The sequence below is a fragment of the Tursiops truncatus genome, chromosome 1 (assembly GCF_011762595.2).
Source record: "Tursiops truncatus isolate mTurTru1 chromosome 1, mTurTru1.mat.Y, whole genome shotgun sequence".
Classification (NCBI taxonomy): domain Eukaryota; kingdom Metazoa; phylum Chordata; class Mammalia; order Artiodactyla; family Delphinidae; genus Tursiops; species Tursiops truncatus.
The window spans coordinates 126315082-126338498 of NC_047034.1; the positions used below are offsets into that span (position 1 = coordinate 126315082).

Sequence of the window (23417 nt, forward strand, 5' to 3'; positions counted from 1 at the left end):
CTTTTTAAGATATTTTTTAAACTTTATTAAATTTTATCAGATAATGTATAAATTTCCCATATATAATTCTGTGATTAATATTACTAAGGTTAGGAAAGAGGTTTGAGTACCTAAAATACCTAAAAGTCTAATTCCCTATAATAATACCCTACTACAGTATTGGTACATATCTTTTTTTTTATTGGGGTATAGTTGCTTTATTTTTTCTTTTTATTTTTTTTAAAGATTTAATTTTATTTATTTTTGGCTGTGTTGGGCTTTCGTCGCTGCGCACAGGCTTTCTTTAATTGCAGCGAGAGGGTTGCGGCTCTTTGTTGTGGTGCACGGGCTTCTCATTGTGGTGGCTTCTCTTGTTGTGGAGCATGGGCTCGAGGCACGCGGGCTTGAGTAGTTGTGGCACGTGGGCTCAGTAGTTGTGGCGCACAGGCTTAGTTGCTCCATGGCACGTGGGATCTTCCCGGACCAGGGCTCGAACCCGTGTCCCGTGCACTGGCAGGCAGATTCTTAACCATTGTGCCACAGGGAAGCCCCTTAGTACCTATCTTATCTCTTATTATCTAATGAGAATGTGTCACTCGTCTACACTTCAAAGCATTCTACTGAGGCTCCACAAATCATTACTGGAGTTAAGAAAACCCAACACAGTTCTTGGCCTGTCTATGGTAGGTCTTAGTGTATACTTGCTAATAAATTACATAATCATGCTGAGAAAAACAACAGTAATTGCTTGGATCAGTACTTTTTAGGAGATTTATTTTCATTCCATTTTGTGTAATTGCAATCGATTTGTTGCAGAAATTTGTACCTGGCATTTCATACTCCATAGAGTAGCACTTGAACTATTATCTGGCCTCTTTCACTGGTTTCCATTATCACCGTCTGACTTTTTAAAAGGAAATTTCCTTTTCATACAGTGTTAGTGGTAATATAAAATTGGTACAACCTCTTTGGAGATCAATTTGTTCATTCTAATAATTTTTTTAAAAAGTAGTCTTTAATTAAGCAATTCCACTTCTAGAAACTGATACCTGTACAAAGTTGAATGGACAAGGATAATCAAAGCTGCATTGTTTATAAACTGAAAAAATGGTAACAACTTAAAAATGTCTATAGGATGGACCACATCAATCATGATGCATCTAGCTGATAGAATTCTCTGCAGCCATTAAAAAGAATGAGGTAGAGTTTCTTTGCTGCCACAGAAAGGCCTTCAAGGAATAAAAAGTGAAAAGAGAAAGGTTGCATAATCATAATGATAATGATAGTAATTATTATTAGGAACATTTGTAAAGTGTGTACTATATTCTAAGCATTTAACTTTATTAACTTACTTAATTCTCATCACCACCCTATGAGGTGGGTGCTATTGTTATCCCCATTTTACAGATGAGGGAACTGAACCACCGTAACATCAAGCAACTTGCCGGAGATCACAAAACTAGTGTCAGAGGCGGTATCTGGTTTGAGCATCAGTGTTTCTACCTGGTTCTCTTCATTTATGTTAAAAAATGTGTAACAATACATGCCTATAAATATATGTGTATGTATATATATGCATATGTGTGTATATGTATTTGTATAGGCACAGAAAGTGGCTCTAAGCAGAGCCTCGAGATGGTTAGCAGTTGCTTTCTCTGAAAAAATGGGTAGGGGTGAGAGAGGAAGAGAGCAAGATAGTTATGCGATACAAGTCTCTTTTGCTTGTTTGCTTTTGTAATGAGGGACATTATTATTTTAATAATAATTTTTTTCACAAGGGATGTTTCTCAAAATATAATTTTCTAGTTATTTTTCTTCTGCTGCCAGCAGTTAAGGAAGAAATTTGGCCACTTCTTTCATTGTTGAAAAGTTATACCATTCACTGATTCATTTAGCAAAAACATCTAAAGTGTGCTAGATGTCCCTGCCTCACCCAGCGCTCAAGGAGCTCACTGTCAAGTGGAACAGACTGACATGTAAACATATAATTCCAGAGCCTCTATAAAGGGGATGCACAAAGATGCAGTGGGAGAAGCACAAAGGAGAGATGTCACTTCTGTGGAGGGCAAGGAGAGGCGGTGTGAAGGAAGGTGCCCAGAGAGGAGATAATATTTTGCCTAAATACTAAAAGAAAAGTAACAGTTCTTCAGGAGACAGTGGAGAGGAGGGAGAGAAAAAGCACCCCAGATTTAGGGAATATGGGAGTAAAGACACAGAAGTAAGGACACAGGAACCCACATTATTCTTCAGGGAACTGGGTGTAGTTTGATTTAGCCGAAGCCTAGGGAGGAAAATGTAAGGACGGCAGGAGCCATGTCACCTAAGGCCTTGTGGACTGTGTTAAGAATTTCATTCTGTGTGCCAGTTTTTCCTAAGGAGCAGTCAAAGAACACAAGTGTCCCCAGGATAACATAAAATATATAAATCAAAAGATATACGTACAATGGAATATTATCTAGCCTTGAAAAGGAAAGAAATTCTGACACATGCTACATGTGGATGAACCTTGAAAATATGCTAAATGAAATAAGTCAGACACAAAAGGACAAATACTGTATGATTCTACTTATTTGAGATACGTAGCATAGTCAAATTTATAGAGACGAAGTAGAATAGCGGTTTCTAGAGGATGGAGGGAAGGAGGAATGGGGAGTTATTGTTTAGCGGTTTCATAATCTCAGTTTGAGATGACATGAAAGCTCTAGAGAAGGGTAGTGGTTAAGATCTTGTTTCACAACAACATGAATGTACTTAACACCACTGAATTGTACAATTAAAAAGTGTTGAAATAATAAATTTTATATTATGCATATTTCACCATAATAAAAACCAGGTAACGATGGTAAATTTTGTGTTATGTATATTTTACCATAATTTTAAAATATGGAAAAATATTTTAAAGATATAGACAAAATATTTAGATAAATAATTCAAAGTTATTTTTCTGCCTTGACATTAAAATTAGATATGTCATTTCTTTGTTTAAGCTGGTAATAATGATTTGTTTCTCTTATATGACAATGTCTACTGTTTACTGAAAACCAGCTTTATATCCAGAGATGAGGAGATGTAGGCTCAGAGAGTTCAACTAACTGACCCAAGGGCACACAGCTAGTGAGGGGGCATTTCTAGGAAACCCGGAATTGGAACTCAGCTCCTAACACCTTACTGTTTTCACCAACCCCCAAGCCACTTTATTATCTTGCTACTTTTTGGATATGGCAGTACAATCTCAAAGACGGTATTGTATGGTGTTTTCTGGGTTCAGAAGCCGTAAGAAATCTGAGGCAACGCAGACTGAAATATTGAACAGTTGAATGTTTACTCTTGATCCATATCTGATACTTTTTAAGGGCTTAGGCCCTCTGCAAGAGAGACAGAAATAGCGTTCGAGTGAGGCTAGACGCACGCACATTGTTAACTACTCAGTCAGCCACCTGTTACCGATTGGAGGAAGGTCTGTATTTTGGTTGCGGCAGTTATCTGGAAAATACGGCTCTCAGCCCCCCAGCCGCCAGCCTCCGCATCCCAGGTACGCGGCCCCCGAGACACCCGGCGCGGGCTTGCGCGCAGGCGCTAGCCGGTCGCTTCCTTCCGCGATTGTGCTGTGCTGCTAGGCTTCCTGGTGTCCCCGAGTGGTTCCCCCTAAGCTTCTTCTCCCTCTCTGTCCGGGACTCAGAGTCGCCACTGCCCCTTCTACGGGCCCTCTCCAAGCCCTGCCCAGGCCGAGCCAGGCGCGGCCCCTACCCTCTGACCCCGCGTTGCACAATGCCCGATCAAAGTCCCGGGGCGTGTGAACCACAGCGTCCCTGCCCCTGGGCGGGGGTGGGCGGCGGCCGCGCGGGGAGCCGAGGCGGCGGCGGCAGCCGGCCCAGTACACCGGCCCTGGTCCCGCGAGTCCCCGCGAGCTGCCGCCTCAGACCCCAGCTCTAGTCCGCCCTGCCGCCCGCCGCTCCCCTCGCAGGCCGCCGCCGCCGCCGCCATGGCGGAAGTTCATAGACGTCAGCAGGCCCGGGTTAAAGGAGAAGCCCCCGCGAAATCCTCCACACACAGACATGAGGAGGAGCTGGGGATGGCGTCGGCCGAAACGCTGACCGTGTTCCTGAAACTGCTGGCCGCTGGCTTTTACGGCGTGAGCTCCTTCCTCATCGTGGTGGTCAACAAGAGCGTGCTCACCAACTACAGGTAGGGCCGAGGCGGCGGCGACCCAGGCCGCGGAGAGGAGCGGGCGGCGGCGGCGGCTGGGCGCCGGCTCCCTGGACTTTGCCTGCAAAGTTGGAGCTGAACAAAGTTGGGCGGGAGCCGGGGAGGGAGGGAGGGCGGGCGGGCGGCTGATACGCGGCCGGGGCGGCGGAGCCGGCTTGCGCGCCGGCCCGGAGTGGGGTTCCCGCTCCCGGCGCCGAGCTCGGGACTGCCGGGTGAGCGTTCGGGGCCGCGTTCGGAAAGCGCCTGCCCTGCCCGCCCTGCAGCACCCTGGAAACCCTGCCCTTCGGAGAGATGGAGCGGAGTTGCTTCGTGACTTTTTTGACTCCTGTGCACGCCAGGCTGGGAGCCCGGAGAGGGATGCCCGGCCTTCCCCGCAGCCTGGGCTAGGTTCCGGGGCTTCAGAGTTCTCTGACTTCGCTGACAGCCTCTGGGGACCTACGCATCCTCAAGCGCATTTAAGATGATTGTGATGTTGCCACTGGGACCACAAAGGCAGAAGCATTTTTTTTTTTTTTTTTAATGTGTGAAACCGTTCAAGAGATGTATGTCTTCACTTACAAGACAAGTCAGTTACAGGCAGCCGACTGAAATTGTAGAATCGGACAAGATGAGACAAGTGGCAGCCCGAGGCTACAAAATCAGCGGTGTTGCCTGACAACTGGCAGGGATTTTTCTCAGATTGTCATTTGGATGAGGGGTAGACGTTGGTGTGTTTTGTATCAAAATGCATTGTAAGGTTGCCGATGTGCAAATTGAATTCACCGAGCTCAGGTTTTTCTGACCCTGTGTTTTTTTTTGTTTTCTCTACCATTTTTGTAGATTTCCCTCCTCACTATGTGTTGGACTTGGCCAGGTTAGTTGGAATCTTCAGCATTACGTGGTTTGTGTCGTTAGAACTTCTGAATGTGTCTTTATATGTAGAACAGTGAATCTGTGTTCTCTGTTTACAGATGGTGGCCACAGTGGCAGTACTCTGGGTTGGAAAGGCACTCAGAGTAGTCAAGTTTCCTGACTTTGACAGAAATGTACCTCGAAAGGTAAAAAAGAAAAAAAAAAAAGTAATACTTTATGTTCTGAAAAGAAGTCACTATGTATATTTTTCATCAGTGCCTTACATATTTAAAAATTGCAGCCTTGAAATCGCCCAATCTAGAGTAGGTATAATGCAGGCAAAGAATAAATATAGTAATATGTGTTTTTAAAAAGCCCCACAGTCTCTTTAAAGTTAAGAAAAAATGCCCCTAGATCTTGTGTTCTGTTTTAATTATTGAACACTTGCTGGGATTACAGTCATTTTGCATTTTCTACGTCCGTCTAATCTGTGTATCCTGCATTCATTATTTTTTGGGTTTATTTTCTTATTCTTCCATCTGCCTCTGCTTGACTCCACCTGAGGATGAAATGCCTTTCCTTTTTCTGCTGACATCAGAACAATGGGCTCTACATTATCATATTGTAAAGAAAGATGTTGTTGTCCCATGTGCTTTGATCATATTCATATTTGTGTTTCTTTTTTCCCCTCCATTCTTTCTGCAGAGAGCTATTTATCCAGGAGTAATGTTGTTTGGGTGCTTCATGGGGGCCAAAATTGTGTGTGAGAACTAATCTTGTGTTTTAAGTAGAAAGAATTTGATCATATAAACAAAACTGTTTCTGTTTGAAAAGGACCTTGTTTTAGCTGCCTTTATTATTGAGTTTTGTTATCCCTTTTTAAATTTTCTAGACGTTTCCACTACCTCTACTATATTTTGGGAACCAAATCACGGGACTGTTCAGCACAAAGAAACTGAAGTATGGATAACTTTATTTTACTAGTGAGGTTAATATAATGTGTTCTTAAAATTGTACTTGAAAATGTCAAATGTTTAACACATTGTTACTGATCCTGGAAAAATGAAAGGACCAGAAACTTAATCTCTTAAGTTTGAAGAGAAAGAAGTTTTTTGTTTGTTTGGGGTTTTTTTTTTCCCTTCACTTTGATGATAGAAGTCTTAAAATGTTATAAAATACTGTGATGGGAGATTTTCATTATTTTTACAGACCTATAATAGTGAAGGATATATGTTAGGCTTCTGAGATTTCAATTCATGAGTACAATTCATAAATAGTATATTTTAGGCAAATTCCACAAGTAAATTAGATTGTGGATATGAGAACTTTTGTAGTTTTTCTTTTAACATGGGGTAGTTAAAATAGCATCAGATGGAACCCTGATACAAATATGATTAACATTTTACACATGGCCATATGATTTTAGAGGCAGCATTTTCACTTTTAGAAAGAAGCAGTAGCTCTCTACTCCATGACAACACTTATTATCCTCTAACTTCCCAATTCTTGGCTTTTCCACTTAAAGAGTGTATGTATCAAGTATATGTGATGTTAAAAGTATACACATAGGGAAACCATTTAACAGAAACCCATGGCTTCACCACTGTCACGTGAGCTAAACCTCTGGCTTAATGGGTGATTGTAAAACAGAATGGAGAGATCTCTGAGGGTAGAGACCAAGCTTTTTTCATTTCCTCAGACCCAAGAAACTTGACAGAATGACCACAATGGTATTTCTGGTTAAGGTTCCATGGAAGTCAGATTTATCATGGGTGGGGCATCCTTTTACATCTCATTACCCACTTGGAAAGAAATGCAGACCTGCTGCAAAGTGCTGCTTGTATATAGAGTTTGCTCTTTTTCATCCTTTGTCATCTATCCATCCATCCATCTTTTCACAGCCTATCTTTGATTGCCAGTTAAGTATAAGGCACTTTGGGGTGAGATGAGATAGATTCAGAAATAATTATGTTGCAAGAGGCTGTATGTTTGATTAGTGCAAGCAGAATGCTCTAGGAGTTTAGAGGAAGACAGGATTACTTCCACAAAAGGACAATCCAGGAATGTTTTATGGGGTAAGATTATCACCGATGTTATTTGAAAGTTAGGGGTAGGAAGGGAGGTCAGTCTAGAAAAGAAAGACGAGGTCTTAAAGACTAACATGATTACTGTTCAGGGTGTTTAACATAATAAGCAGGGTAAAATTAAAAGTGTCTGTTATCAGTCTTTGTTAATAGATGTATGTTTTCTACCATTTTATAATTAGTTTGGTGTTTTTCACTTCTGGTAGTTTTATAAAAGCAACCCTTTCAGGCTTTCAAATACTTTCTAGAGAGAAATAAGGATTTAACTTAGTCACAGATTAATCAGCATGGAATTTCCATAATGGAAGGAAGAGATTAGCATTATTTTAAAATACTAATTTTGGAGAATCAAATTTTATTTTACCTAAATATCTTTGTCTTTTTCCTGCAGCTTGCCAATGTTTACAGTTCTGAGAAGGTTCTCCATCCTGTTTACAATGTTTGCTGAAGGACTTTTACTCAAGTGAGTTAAATTTCTAATATATCTAGTCTTTAACCAACTTTAATCACCCTGAAAAGGTGCCCAGCATATGTAAGATATTACAATTATTTGTGTTGTTTCTACTTTATCTTTTGAGAAGTTTAAGCAACTTTCTCCCTTTGCTGTAGGAGTTGATAGTTTATGGCTTCCTTATGGAAGCCTGTCTGAACATGAGGTATACTTTCAAGAATTCCTATACCTACTGATGCCACTGGTGAAGCTGGGTCAGAAGATCAGTATAGGCTTTAAATAGTGATCATGTCTTGGCTACTTTTACTACAAATGTGTGTGACCATTTTCAACTTAAAGAAATCTGATTAGCAAAAATTCAAGCTCAATAATAATAATAACAAATGGTAAAAATAAGAAAAAATAAGTATACTTACTTATATAAGAAAGTAAGTTTTTGCTTCATCAGAGGGGTTCTTTTAAATATCCAGTTCCTTGGAATCATTTGTTTACAACTTTTTTAAAGAAAACATATATTTTTTGCCTATGTTGCAGAATGAGTCTTTGTAAATAACTAAAGCCACATGTATGTATTTTTTAATTATTTTATTTTGTAGGAAGACTTTTTCTTGGGGTATTAAGATGACTGTATTTGCAATGATTATTGGAGCCTTTGTAGCTGCCAGGTAAGATGGGGGCCTATATAAAACCTATGAGAGTACATTAGAATTTATCAATAATTATTGATAATAAATGATCAATTACCAATAAAGAGAATTTTTTTATAGGCTAAATAAGAATCATGTTTTTGAAAAGTAAAAGACTTTTAAAAGTTAAATCTTTTTGGCTGTATGAAGATTAAGGCTAGCAAAATCAGATTCTTGGGATTCTTAAAAGTTAAATTCATTCTAAAAGTTCATTCATTCATTCAGAAGGTTAAATTAGAGTTTATTATGCTATCTTCTATTTATTGAGCATATACCTTGTGCCATACAGTATGTTTGGTATTTTTACACATATTATTTATGTATTTTTCACAACCACTCTGAAAGGTATGGGTATAATTTTCCTATTTATGTTGAGAAAACTAAAATCTAGGTTCAGTAGCTTGCTCAGGGTCACACAGCTAGTAAATGGCAGAGCTGGAATTTGAATCTGTGCCTGACTCCAGAGCCTGTGTGCTTTTATAAACCATGTGACGTTCTTTTCCTTTGCATGCTGCTAAAGAAAACAGTGTCTCAGAGAAGGCAAATGATAATAAATTATTTGCCTTATGGGAAATAAATAATAGAATTGCTTTATTGGGTTTCACATAAGGTATCACAAATGCCGTAACTTAGATATTCTATTAAAGCTTTTTTCCATTGTTCTTAAGTTTAAAGTGAATGGGGAAAATGTATACCCAAAGACTCAGAAAATTGAAATGATGAGTGGAAGCCTTCTACAACATTTTACTCTGCATGTGTGGGTTTGCTAATGCCGCAAATTCTGCCTGACATTGTATTTTCCATCTGGGAGTTCCAGTGTGCTTCTTGAATTGTCTCATTTACCTTCATCATATCCCTGTAGTATAGGTGGGGGGAAAGTACTATAAGTCAGTCCTACTCCACCCTAACTCTCAAAGTGAAATTTCATTCAAAAACAAAAAAATAGAGTAGTTAGTTACTAGAATTTCGTTATATAGCTGACTGCTTTTCCCTCTAGGTAACCTTCCTCCTTGGAGAAAAATTCTATATGAGCCTCCTACCTTTCTTTTTAAAGATGCCCTACTAATCTTTGAAGCATTTCATTGAAGCTGGTGCTATCTAAAACAGAGCAAAACAACAGGAGTTTCTCAGGGCTAACTCTGGCCTGCAAAAAGTTTCTGAGGCAGATTGCTATCTGGTAGAACCTTTTACTTGGGAAAAAAATTTGGAGGAAGAGAGTCTGGAGTTAGAGGGTTGTCAGGCTCCTTGGAAGAGGGGTGGGTCATTAGGTAGTTCTGCCCGAAATTGCAGTGGCATAGAGCTCCTCAGAAGTCTGTCCCATGCAGTAGTTTAGCTACAAATAGATAACACCTTTGCAGAATCACAGAATGCAGGGCCCCTGTTTTAGCTAGGGTGCTAAAGTATGCTGAAGGCGTACTTAGATTTTCATTTATTCTGTTCAGTTTACTAAGGTCTTGTGCCTGGTGCTCTGCTAAATATCAGGAAACTTCAGTTTCCCTAATCCCACTAGTTACACCTAGTAGGCTCATTAGGCAATTATTTTAAGTATTTGAGTTCCCGCTATGTGCTTAGACACTGATGTAGCCTGATCTCAGAACTAACCACCATCCACACTTCAGAAATTCCACCCAGTGGCCCAACCACCTGTGCAAGACAGCCCTACCTTTTGTGTGAACCTTTGAAAAATGACTGTTAACAGCTTCATTCTCCTTTTGTTTTCCTTATCTGTGAAATTGACCTCTGATGCCTTCTGCTTGCTTCAGATATATTGTAATGGTGAATTTGGTTGGTTCTTTCTTGTTGTCTGACTTTGAATTCAAAGCAGTGTGCTATTAACTGACGTGGTTGATTATTGCTAATGATTTTGTGTTTAAGTGTTAGTGCTTCTCATTTCTGAAGACCCCCTTACTGATTATGAAATTGCAAACTCTAACCAGGAACCAAGAAATACTAGTAGCTGATAAAATGCCTAATATTCACTTACCTAGATAAGCAATTGTTCCTTAGAAGTATTGTAGTTCAGACCTATTTAACATTTAATGCATGTTCTTTAAATGTTAGTTGTTATTAAAGTGTTACTTATGTTTTGCAGCTCTGACTTGGCATTCGATCTGGAAGGATATGTTTTTATTCTGATAAATGATGTCCTGACAGCAGCAAATGGTGCCTACGTAAAACAAAAATTAGATTCAAAAGTAGGTAGCAGTCTCACGCTTCTTTAAGAGATGTTTACTGTTGTTGGGAATGGTCATGTCAATTCATCAGGGGATAAAGTGGGGAATAAGGAAAAATACTTATGAAGGATGCGAAATGCCTGTACCTTGGTGCTCACGTAAGAAACTTTATTTTCTAATTAGCAGTTAGATTTTACTGTTGGCTTTTCTGGAAGGGACTGGGTGAATATTGACTTTGAGAGGGATACTGATGTAAGTAAGGAGCGTTCATTAGAGAAAAGTATCATAAACGTTCATGGCTGTGTTGTAGAGGACTTGGTGAGGGACCTGGACAAGAAAGAAGTATCTGGAAGCTCTTGAGCAGATTTCAGAAGTGAGTTGGAACAAGAACAAGAATGGACTTTGCATATTTGTCCTACAAATATATAGTAGTCCCTCAATATCCGTGGGGGATTGATTCTAGGAACCCCCGAGGTTAACAACATCCTTGGATGCTCAAGTCCCTTATATAAATGGAGCAGTATTTACATGTAACCTATGCACATCCTCCCATATACTTTAAGTCGTTTCTAGATTACTTATAATACCTAATACAATATAAATGCTATGTAAATAGTTGTAAATACAATGTAAATGCTGTGTAAACAGTTGCTTGCGTGGCAAATTCAAGATTTGCTTTTTGGAACTTTCTGGAATTTTTACTTTTTTTTCTGAATATTTTCCATCCACTGTTGGTTGAATCCTCAGATGCAGATATGGATATGGAGGGCCAACTGTAATGGGAAACTTAGGCAGTATTAGAATCTCTCTTTCAGGGGCAACACCGAGTTTCCTGGCCTAGATCTCGTACACATGAACTTCATATACCCCGCTCTTTTCCTTCACCTGCAGCATGCACATGAAGGCTTTAAAGATATTTTTATTTGTCTAATGTATATGTTGAATATAAACACACCAAATTTTATTTTGAGATCAAGCCAGACCATCAGAAAGCTGAGCATTCGAGCCATATTTTACTACATTATGGTATAAGATTGCATTATTGTAAGGAGAAGCTACATGGAACTCAGCTTTATATATCCTAGGGTTGTTATTGAAGGAGTTGTCCTTTCTATCATAATGGATCCTATATGAAGACCCACATGAGATCGTTATCATAGATACCGTCATAGTTTTTCCTAAGCAGCTGGTGTATTTTTATCTAGTACTTAAGTCTTATAACTTGACCATAGCTTTATCTTATTTTCCTACCCCTGTGTTCTCATCAGTCAGATGACCATAACCACTTAGCTTTTAGTTGGTTCTATTATATGTACAGTATTTCTGAAACTACTTCAGGTCCTTTTTTGGGGTTCAGATCATAAATACAAATGCCCTACCTGCTTGATAGTAGTATTAGTATGGAGTTTGTATCATCTTGGCTGGTGGCTTTGCCTTCTTCAGAAAGGACTGTAGAATATATGGCCATCCCAGTAGTTTTCATTATTTTGAATAATCTAGAATGTTTATTTTGAATAACCTGGAAGAACTAGGGGCAGTATAGATCTAGTTTCAGCAAATTTTCTTTGAATATACCCTTTATGTCTTGTTCTCCGTTTATTTGCCTTGAAGACTGTATGATGATTACATTTTAATGGAAGCTACTATTAAAAAATTTAATCTTTGTGCAATAGCTAGAGAAAAGGGAACAGTTAGAGATTTAGTTTTACTCTCGTTTTTTGCTGCTTTGGAAATATGTAGTAATAATAACATTTCATTTCTCCAGTAGCCTCAGCTGTCTAAAACAGTACTGTCGAGTACAGTTCTGTGATGATGGAAATCTGTTATCTCAGCGGACCATTAATGGTAGCCACTAGCCACACGTAGCTGTTGAACACTTGATAAGTGACGGCACAACTGAGGAACTGAACTGGTAGTTTAATGTAATTATAATTCAATTGAAATAGCTGTGTTTGGCCAGTGGTTACTATATTGTATAGCACAATCTAGAGTACATCCTAGAACCTAGGGAAAATAGCAAAGAGGGTTTCTGAGTATTTTATTCCCAGGGGAGCCTTTTAGTTCCTCACTCAGAAATGACTTATGGCTTACTTGTATTAGAACTTTTAAGCATATTGATCTGCTTTTCACAGTTCATGGATTAGGAGCAACAATCCTATCTGGAGGCAGAGGCTTATCAGCAATATAAAAGCTCAGCTAATAACAAGAGAAACAGGAAAACTATGAAAGTCAGATGGAACTACTCAAAGATGGACAACACCATATAAAAACACAATACAGTAATGCATGTTAATGATGATGCCCTAAATTAAATTGTAGTCAATGTACTCTGTTTAAGAACAGGGGAAAAGGTATTTAAAACAGTTAACAAGTGAAAAGAAAAACAACAGTTTGGCATTTATCAGCTGTCTGGATGGTGTATGTGTGTGTGTGTGTGTGTAGGCATCCTCTACTTCCTGGATAAGACTCATGTCTCTTGCTGTTGGGGCACCTGATGTTAAAGGTTGTTTTGTCCTACTGTGGCTTTTTTCTTGCTGCCTTAGAAATCAGGTACACCTTTTCATTGATGCTGTGGTGGCTATAAGCAATCAGTTATTTAGTTTATCCAGCAGGCAGTAGGGCCACAATGAGACGCTTTTAATCAGGAGTTTTATTACCTATCATTTCAGAACTGCTTATAATCGTGGTCCTTTGAGCATGAATCACATGACATAAAGACTTAGTGCTGCATTGCAGACCTGAACGCAGCTACTGAATTTAAAACATTTTTAACTCAAAAGAAATCACACAGATAACATGTATTTATAATAGAATTAGTAGAAAACATAGATAAGCAAGAGGAAGAAAATATAAATCTTAATTCCACCATTGAGTGAGAAGCACTGTTTTGGTAGATACCCTTTTGTAAGAATGTGTGTTTGTGTGTATGTGTGCATGTACACACTTAACTATGAGAAAAACTTAAAAGAGTGATGAAATATAATGTTTTCTAACCTGTATTTTTCATTTAGTACTGTTTCATGAACACTTTCCTCATCAATCAGTATTAAACATTTTTAGTGGCTGCATAATATTTCATTGTATGGTTGTATCATAGTCTAATCAACTAGTTTTCTACTGTTGGGTATTTGTTTCCAGTTTTTCAAAGCTTCTTTTGATATAGCACAGGGAACTCTGCTCAGTATTCTGTAATAACCTAAATAGATACATAACAAAGATTAGATACATGTATATGTATAACTGAATCACTTTGCTGTGCACCTGAAACTAACACAACATTGTTAATCAACTCTACTCCAATATAAAATAAAATCAAAAAAAAAATTATCACTGAAAAAAAACCCTGCTTTTGAGAAGGTAGTTTGACTTTTCATATCACTTGGTGATCTTTCAGTCACAGAAGTTAGGCAGATATTATGCCCTTATCCTCACTATTCCTTTACCCCCCCCTTTACCCTCCAAACTCAGGCCTACTTTTTTAGGTGACTGCTTCCTGCTGAACGTCCCAGAATTCTGTGCATCAAAGGTGGACCCACAGTTCTCATAGACTCCCTGTGTTTGAAGATGTGTGTGGTCCTCTGTTGCTCCCCAGTAGCTGAGGGCACAACTAGTCATACCATATTTTGGGAATTGTAGGGTAATCTTTTTTTTTTTAATGTTTATTTTATTTATTTATTTTTGGCTGTGTCGGGTCTTAGTTGTGGCACGCGGGATCTTTTGTTGTGGTGCTCAGGCTCTTTGTTGCGGTGCGCGGGCTTCTCTCTAGTTGTGGCGTGTGGTCTTCAGAGCGCACAGTCTCAGTAGTCGTGACACATGGGCGCTCTAGTTGTGGTGTGCAGGCTCCAGAGCATGTGGGCTCTGTAGTTGCAGCACGTGAGCTCTCTAGTTGTGGCGCACAGGCTCAGTAGTTGTGGTGTGAGGGCTTAGCTGCCCCACGGCATGTGGGATCCCAGTTCTCCGACCGGGGATCGAACCCACATCCCCTGCATTGGAAGGTGGATTCTTAACCACTGGACCACCAGGGAAGTCCCTGTAGGGTAATCTTAATCTTCTTTCTTTTTTCTTTTCTTTTCTTTCCTTTTTCTTTTCCTTTTTCTTTTCTTTCTTCTTAATCTTCATTGTACTTCCCGTATACATTTTCAGAAATACTTCACTGGGAAGTTATGTCTGTCTGTGTGTTGGTCTAGGTGTGAGTCTTTGTGTCTGTTAAATTGCACTGTTATAGTTCTGAAAAGCCCGAGACTAACTTGGTGACTTTTATTCTGTTCTGGAAAGGGAAGGGCTTCAAGGACGTGCTTCTGTAGAGATGTATGTTTGTGTTCAAAATAACTTCTTTTCTCCTTGCTGTTTTGAGGCAGCGAGTTGATGTCATTTTTATTTCTCTGATCTTAAGCACTCAGGGAATTTATTTCAAATAAACTTGAAACCTTGTAAGTTTGCATTTTTTTTTTTTTTTGGAAAGCTTAGGTCATTAATGTTTGCAAGACTTCTGACTTGACTAATTTGCTGTGTATGTTGTGGGGGAGGGGTGCATGTTTGTAATGGGGGGTGGCACTCTGTACAGGGTTGTCTTTCTCTGTCTACTGGAACCAAATGAAACACCTAATTTTTTATTCTCCTAGGAGCTGGGAAAATATGGTCTGCTCTATTACAATGCACTGTTCATGATTCTGCCCACCCTAGCCATTGCATATTTTACGGGAGATGCGCAAAAGGTAGGACTTTCTGATTATGGCTTCATGGTGTATGTTTTTGAATTTTATTTTAATTTGTATTACCAAGAGATAGACAGTTGGGTTGTTAAAAAGTAATGTTCTTAGTAAGTGACCAAAGACTGAGAATTTACCTTTTAGCTTGCTAATGTCATGCTAACCTTTTTGGATAGTACTAAAATAGCTTAAAATAGCTCTGGCTGTCGACATAAAAATAGTGCATGCCAACTAGTGTCCTTCTCTTACGTGCCAGGAGGATAGAGGAAGGGAATTTTTACATTTCTACTAAACTACAAAATAGGAATAGTAGCAAACTATCCTTGAGAAACAAAAAATCCAGAAGTAGTAGAATTCTTCAAACCTAACAAAACGCTTGTTATCTCTAGAAGCTCTCAGTTTTGGTGTACAATTGTCATCCTGGCTTAAATCCCAAGCTGTTTTTTCCCCTCAGGAGATATTTAGCTGTGTGGTGACTTAACCATATAAATAGCAACGAATATAATAGTTTACTCATTTTCTGCAAATGTTTAGCTAAATAAATCCAGAATAAAGTAGCAAACTAAATCCAGACAAGAATTTTTCTCTGAAACACATATTCATAGCATAAAAATTGGTAACATTTTGTTAGAATTCACAGAATTTTGCAAACTTAATGGAAATCTAGAATTCTGCCAAGGATGTCGGTACCAAGATTCCTCCTAATGATTCCCCTGGCTAGTAGTTTCTTCAGAATAAATGTATTGATTGTTTATTATAATGACAGCGACAAGTTCCCCAAATCAGTGGGGACCAAAATAAAGAAGAGGTTTTTAGAAGTAGTTAGACTGTTAAAAATTGTGCTTGAATCAGAGGTAGGAGAAGACTGACTGCTTATAAAGCTGTTTTGTTTTTTTCATCAAGAACTCTTTCTTTTAAAACTGGCAAAGAACATATGTAAATGTTTTAATGAACTGTGACCTGGCTATCAGCAGGCCTAGAAATGACTCCAAAGCAGGAAACTACTGTAGAGGTGTTGCTCTAAAAATAAAGATGTTGAATGAGTTTTTTGTGGCTGTGCAAAAAGTGGGAAGAGAAACTAACATTTATTGAGTCCCTATTATGTGCTAGTCACTTTTTATATACAATGTAATATAGTCCCCATAACAGCTGTAGGAAGTTTGAATTAACCCTATTTTACCAAGGTGCAAATAGAGGTTCAGAGAGACTGAATAACTTGCCCAGCATCAGACTGTCAGCGGGTAGTAGAGTCAGGATTTAAACCCAAGCCTGACTGCAGAGGCCATGGTCTTTTCAGTGTTCTGCCTCCTCTAGCTGACTCTGGCAGAAGCACCCTTCACTCTTTAGTTTTGGGGTAAGAATGTAATGTAAAATAACCAGGTACCCCATGGCAGCACAGATGATTCCAAATCTTGAGGCCAATCTGTACATGAGAAAGTTGGAAGAATTAATGTGATTAGGTGTTCTACAGTCTCGGCAAAAATGGAATTTTCATTAATTTGAAACTTTGACTAGTAGCTTGTAGCTACTTGAAAACATTGACTGAAGGAGATATTTCTTCATTCCAGAGTGATGATCGTTTAACTAGAAGTTATCTGCCAGGTTGTAGCAAAATTCATGCGTATTTTGAAGTTCACTAACACACTTTCAATTTTAAATGCTTCGATATAATTACAGGTGTTTACCCATAGTGGAAAAAATGACTTTGCCACCTATATTGGGATGAGATTTAGATTTTACTCTTTTATTCTTCTTTTTTTAAGCAGAGGAGTGGAATTTGAGTAATCTTTTTGTTTCTTCCAATGAAAATGCCAAGCAAAGGTCAAGAAAGGTTTATTTTGAAAGAACAGTGTTTTTTAAGAATGACTGAATTTATCTAAATGCTTTCAAGTTGGGATGATAAACTAATTATGGAGGCTAAACTCATTGCTTTGTGATCAACCCCATCAGTGTTTTGGGTTTTACATAAATGTTTGTTCATCCTTATTCTTATTATTAATTAATATGATTCTTATAAAATATTTATTGGGGTACAGATGGACCTACTGGCTGGCAGGCTTACAATCTCATGCTCTTTTTCTTAACATTCTCTCCTTGACATACTCTCCCTCTAACATTCTCGAATAGTTATTAAGTGCTATTGTGTGTCTCACAGTGCTAAGCTCAGGTGATAAGAAAGAAGGATGAATTAGGTGGTATTCTTGCCTTTGAGAACCATTTAGTTGTCTTGGGGAGCAGACCTGTCATCATCAGAGTCGTAATTGTTACCAGTTCTGTGGGAAAGGTGTTGGGGTCATTGTGGGTTGGAAAATGGAGGTGGGTCAATTCCATCTCCTTGTTGGAGAGGGAATGCCTATCTCATGGAGCTTTGCCTACAGAATGAAAATACAAATGATATGAATAATCAGTATTGTTTGGTAGGTTATGAATTAAATTTGGAACTTAGGAACTCCAAGAATTCTGAGTTTGATTCTGTTCCTAAATTCCTTTCTTCCTAAATTCCTTGTGTGCTTACTACAATTTTATTTTAAGTTCATTTCAGATTCAGTCAGTTCAGTATTACTGAGCATCTTCCTTGTGGTAAGAAAGCCCTGTGCTAAGTTCTTTGGGGAATATATGAGAAATACAACATAGTCCTTGCCACACAAGAAAGACATTTGACATGCTACAGAGATGGTGTAAGATCCAGCACCAAAGCGCATGCCCGTCAGTCAGTCAGTACTATAAGTATTCAGGTTAGGAAGAAACTGGTGTGGGTTAAATATCAAGCTTGGATTTTTAGAGGAGATAGGGCTTGGTTTTCTTACCCACCAACTGCAACAAGTAATGCTAACCTGTTCTGGGGGTTGTTGTTAGAGATATAACTTACAGAAGTGGTTGAATGGTTTGCTTTTATTAATCAGCACAGAAGCAGTGGGTGGAAGCCATAGATGCCCTAGCGCATCCTAGAGGCTCATAGTATCCTACAAGAGGTTGCAGTTGATTTCTTCCACTGGAAGGTTCAGTTTCATAGTAGTCAGTGGGTTGGTGTCTGAAGTTCTGGCAAAAAGGGTTCACATTACAGCGTGGAATATGTGGCAGGATTTCAGGTAAGTGTTTTCTAGTAAGTCAGGTTCATATTCAGTGTGTCTTTTAGGCTTGGGTTTTCCCTTCAAAATATGTGTACATATAAGTGGACAAACATTCATGTATGTACATGTATTTTTTTAAAGAGTGGACACTTTTTTGGCGTGACAGTTTATCTTTTTTTTTTTTTAATTTTTATTTATTTATTTACTTGGTTGTGTTGGGTCTTAGTTGCAGCAGGCGGGCTCCTTAGTTGTGGCATGCAAACTCTTAGTTGCAGCATGCATGTGAGATATAGTTCCCAGACCAGGGATTGAACCCGGGTCCCCTGTGTCGGTAGCGCAGAGTCTTAACCGCTGTGTGCCACCAGGGCAGTCCCAACAGTTTATCCTTAAATAAAGCTGTTCCCATGTTAACAATTTCAGTCTACTTCTGACCTTCAAGTAATACTTCACCTATAGGGTATGATGCCTTGCACGATGCCTGATAAGATGCTTCCACATTAATCATTTTCCCTAATCCTCATTGTGTACCTGTGTGGTAGGTTGTTATCTGATATATAGAGGTTAAGGACATGGTAGCTGAGTTCAGCACTAGAACCAGTCTTTCTTTTTTTTTTGGCCGCATCCTGTGGCTTGTGGGATCTTACTTCCCTGACCAGGGATCGAACCCGTGCCCTTGACAGTGAAAGCACAGAGTCCTAACCATTGGACTGCCAGGGAATTTCCCTAAAACCAGTCTCTCTCTGACTCCAGGGAGATCTCTTGCTGTTTGCCTGACCACATCTATCTCCCAGAGCCACTTGCTGCATCCCTGACTTGTTTTTTCCCCCGTTCAGGACTTGCGTGCATACAGAACAAGCTACTGAATGGGAGAAATATCTCAGATTAGTATTAGAAGTGGAGTCCCTGAAGCTTGTCTTTCTTGTTACTTAATTGTTTACAAATAATTATTTATTTCACTCAGTGAATATTAATTGAGTGCTTATTACGTGTCAGGTGCTGTTCTAAGTTAAAAAAAAAAAAAAGACATGTCTTTGCCTCAAAGGAGCTTGCATTCCAATGGGGTAAGATATACTAAGCATAAATTTTGTAATAAGAGCTATGAAGAGATAAAACGAGGAGAAGAGTGATTGGGGAAGTGCTATTTTGGATAAGATGATTAGGGAGAGCATCTCTATAAGCTTCGTTTGAGCAGACACTGAACTGAGTGGACTGAGAGACCAGTTTGTGTGGCTCCTTGGAAGGAGTAGTCTAGGCCGAGGGAAGAGCAGGCTCTAAAGACTGAGGTAGGAGCTTGTTCACGAGGAGCATTTTCTGGAGTGGCAAATATCAGGAGACATCAGAGTGGGCCTTGGAAGGTGTGGAGGCAGAAAAACAAAAGGTACGTTCCAGGTGGAATTAATAGCGTGGGCACAGGCCCAGCCGCAAGGACCAGACTCTTCCACGTGGTTAGAAGGTAGAAGTCAACGACTTTGGAGCCCTTAGAGGATTCCTTGGAGAGCATGTGGTTCCAGACCCTTGTTTCACAGATGAGGGAACTGGGCCCAAAGAGGGCTCAGGGCGAGAGCCCAGATTTTCTGACTCTGTGACTAGTGTCTCCTTCTTCCTGCCATCCCACAGCCTGCTTCCTTCCAAGTTGGGACTAGTGCCAGACACTGGAATTTGCAAGTTACTCTGCAGACAGTGACATATCCCTAAGAGTTTGTGACATAAGTGGTACAGTGGAGAGGACTTGGGGCCAGAATGCAAAAGACCAGCAAACTCCAGTTCTGTCTGTGACCACTGTCCGACTTTGGATGAGTCCCTTCTGCTCTCCAGGCCCACTTCGTCATGTGGTAACCGAGTAGGCTGGGTCCACTGAGTCGGCTGGTTCTCTAGGTAGGGCGTGCTTCGGCGCTGAGACAGTGTTTCTGAGGAGTAGGACGCACGCCAGTGTGGAGACTGGGCTGCTGTTCTGACAGCTGGCACGAGCCCAGCTGCCTCCTGATAACCTGTGCTGATAAACTGCTCTCATCTGTTGCGCTCTTGACTTTCCTGACCCAGAGCTTTTTTGATTTTAAGCTCTCTGTGTACTGAATGAAAAGATCTCCAAGATAAATTGTTGAATGAAGAAGCACAGTGTAAAACAGTGCATATGGTTTACTAACTTTTGAGTAAAATAAAAAGGGAAAAATAAGAATATATATACACATTCATTTAATTTACTTATTTAAGTAAAGAAACTGTGGAAGAATATGCATGAAACTAATAAAGTAACCACCAATTTGTGTGTGTGTGTGAGAGAGAGAACAGGGTAAGTGTAGAATAGAAGTGGGATGCAAAAGATGCAATTGAACAACTCATCCTAATGAGCACTAAGGTCCTTGGCAAAGCATTCTGAGAAACCAAATATGTGCGTGTAATTTTTCAAAAAGTTTAAGTTCTCAACATCCCAGGTTTACCAGAAACAAAGGAACCAGTATATCCAGCATTTAGTTTTTTTAGACACATGTCTTCTAACTTTAAAACATTCTTCTTTTAAAAAAAACCATGGGACTTCCCTGGTGGTGCAGTGGTTAAGAATCTGCCTGCTAATGCAGGGAACATGGGTTTGATCCCTGGTCCAGGAAGATCCCACATGCTGTGGAGCAACTAAGCCCATGTGCCACAACTACTGAGCCCACAAGCCACAACTACTGAAGCCTGCATACCCTAGAGCCCACAAGCTGCAACTACTGAGCCCACGCACTCTAGGGTCCCGGTGCCACAACTACTGAGCCTGCATGCTGCAACTACTGAAGCCCACATGCCTAGAGCCCATACTCTGCATCAAGAGAAGCCACCGCAATGAGAAGCCTGCACACCTCAACGAAGAGTAGCCACAGCTAGAGAAAGCCCACGCGCAGCAACGAAGGCCCAACACAGCCAAAAAAAAAAAAAAACAAAACAAAACTATGTATCACGCAAAAGCCAGCTTACTGTTAACCAAAGATATCTATTTAACATAGATAAAGGCAGAACAAGCATCAATTGACTAATGACTTTCCAAAGGACAGACTGTGTTTAAACTTGTTAGTCGCTGCCTCCAAAAGGGAATGTCTGTAGCACAAAGCCAGTGATTCAGAGTCTCAGGAATTGGAGTCTGACTTTCTGACAGCACACCCTGCTAGGTGTTCTCACGTAGGGATGGGAGAACAGACCCCTTGCTGTAGGTCTCACAAGGCCAGCACTGTAGGCACTGGTACACTGTATAATGTCTTCATTATATCACTGGTTAAATTACATGGCTCAGATGAGTTTTACAGGAAAAATTACTGCACAGATCATCTACCAGGAGGTGTCTTACTAAGCATTACTACTAAATAATGAATTTTTAGCCTGTCTAGAGTTATTAATCTTTTCTGGGTCCCTTTGTGGATCATTACAGACTGATTCTCAACCCTGAAGTGTTCTTTCCACATAGAGACAGGACCTTCCGGCTTTCTGGGCCTTGGTATTCTCAAATGTAATACAGGTGGGTTGGATCAGTTATTTTTTTATTTGTGAATGACTAGATCTTTCTCTTTGCCTTTATATTGTTTGACTGACAAAGTAATGTTTTTAGCCATTCTTACCTTTGAGGATATGCTTTTTTCAAATAAGAGTAAGTGACCCCATTGACACTAGTACTGGAGTATGTAGTTTTGACATTGTATGTAGGTTTTAACATAGGCAGTAGAACCTAGCAAGAAGGGGTATTGAAAATCTGTGGGTTCTTGTTCCTTTTCTCAACTAGGAGCAGGAGGCAGGCAGATGGTTACAGTAGTGCAGAAGATGGGTTGCTAACTAGGACCACTGGTTGCATGAACTTGTCTAACTTTTCCAAGGTGGGGGGGAACCATGCAGATCATTTACACCACTGACATTATCTTCTGCCTTAGCAGGTGTCCTGGCAGTTTACTTTCTAGGCTAAGGATTCAATTCCTTTCTCAAGAGTTTTTTGGGGAATGAATTTTCAAAATAGAATTCATTAACCTTTTTTTTTCTTTTAACCATGAAGTCCAAAGACTAAATGGTTTATTTATTTTTAGTCTTTATAGTAAGCAGGGAGGTATCCAAACATAAGAAAATGTCTCAATGATGCTTTGGATTTTATTTCAAATCTCAAGTAAATTGGCAACAGATTTTCCTGGGAGTGAGAATGGTTGCATCTAAGACTCAGGTATATGTTGAAATTATTCCCTGCTTTTCACTAGATTAGGGTGGTGATTTGGTGCTAATGTGGCATTGTAGACATTGCCAAGTTGTCCCAGCACTTTCTTGCTAAGCCTGCACATAGCCTCAGACTTTTCACCAAGATACTGGTCCAGATAGGCAGATCCATCGCTTAGAGCTGGTTGATTAGACAAAATCTGATTGTATCCCTACACTAGATTTTTTTTTCTTTTTCTTTTTAAACTGAAGTGTAATTGACTTACAATATTACATTAGTTTCAGGTATACCTTCACTAGATTTTATTCATTATGTTACTGATTACTGCCTAATCTTACTCAGTCTCCCTTTCTTAATTTCCTTAACCTAAGCAACTGAAGAACACATTTCTTTCATTAAAGTTTTTTTCTAAATATTTTTATTTAACTGAAAGTCTTATTTAAACCAAATGCCTGGTTTTAGGAAGTGGTAGGTCCATATGACCTGTTTGCCCATTACTTACGCCACATTCTTTTCATGCCTGTGGTGTGTATTACGTTACACTATCAGCACCTGTAGAACCAGAGACTTCATTCAAAACAGAAGGAAAGCCTTAGAAAGCACGTTTGTATGTTCAGTCTGTAATCACAGCCAGCACTCAGCCAGCACTGAAAATTGCCGGCCTTGTGTCAGAGAGCCCATCTAGTTCTGTGCCACACAGAATGACCAAGCAGGTCATTTTCTTCACAATGGCTCTTTATCAGTTTTCTCTAGAGGCAGAAGTTTTGTTTTGTTTAAAAATTGAATAACAAAGTACATTCTCACCGTGCCTTCTTTATTTCTAACTTAGGGAGAAGAAAAAAATTCGCTTGTAAATCTATCACTGAGAGATAACAGTGATAGAAGTTTAAGTGAATAATCTCTCTGAATGTAAATTATGTATACATTTAAAGAGTCTGTATTTTATTCTCTCGATTGATTCTCACAAGAAACAGATGGAGTAGTTTTCTATATTTGTAATATAGGTAGAGGTTTAGAAAGGTTAACTGAGTTTATGATGGCCTCACAGAAAATTAATG

General features: G+C 39.5%; 1 protein-coding gene across 2 annotated transcripts in view; it reads left to right on the plus strand.

Annotated features, from left to right (window-relative positions):
* The first annotated feature begins 3620 nt into the window (after positions 1-3620).
* Positions 3621-23417, plus strand: part of SLC35D1 (solute carrier family 35 member D1) — a 53551-nt gene continuing 33754 nt past the window's right edge. Inside the window, exons 1-8 of one of the 2 annotated variants that reach the window (XM_019919976.3) lie at positions 3622-4164; positions 5005-5038; positions 5136-5222; positions 5909-5976; positions 7492-7563; positions 8148-8216; positions 10330-10432; positions 15034-15126. In XM_019919976.3, the coding sequence (XP_019775535.1) occupies positions 3962-4164; positions 5005-5038; positions 5136-5222; positions 5909-5976; positions 7492-7563; positions 8148-8216; positions 10330-10432; positions 15034-15126 (729 nt within the window). In that variant the 5' untranslated portion in view covers positions 3622-3961. Of the gene's footprint in view, positions 4165-5004; positions 5039-5135; positions 5223-5908; positions 5977-7491; positions 7564-8147; positions 8217-10329; positions 10433-15033; positions 15127-23417 lie in introns of both variants that reach the window. The other variant, XM_019919977.3, reaches the window with a different exon arrangement.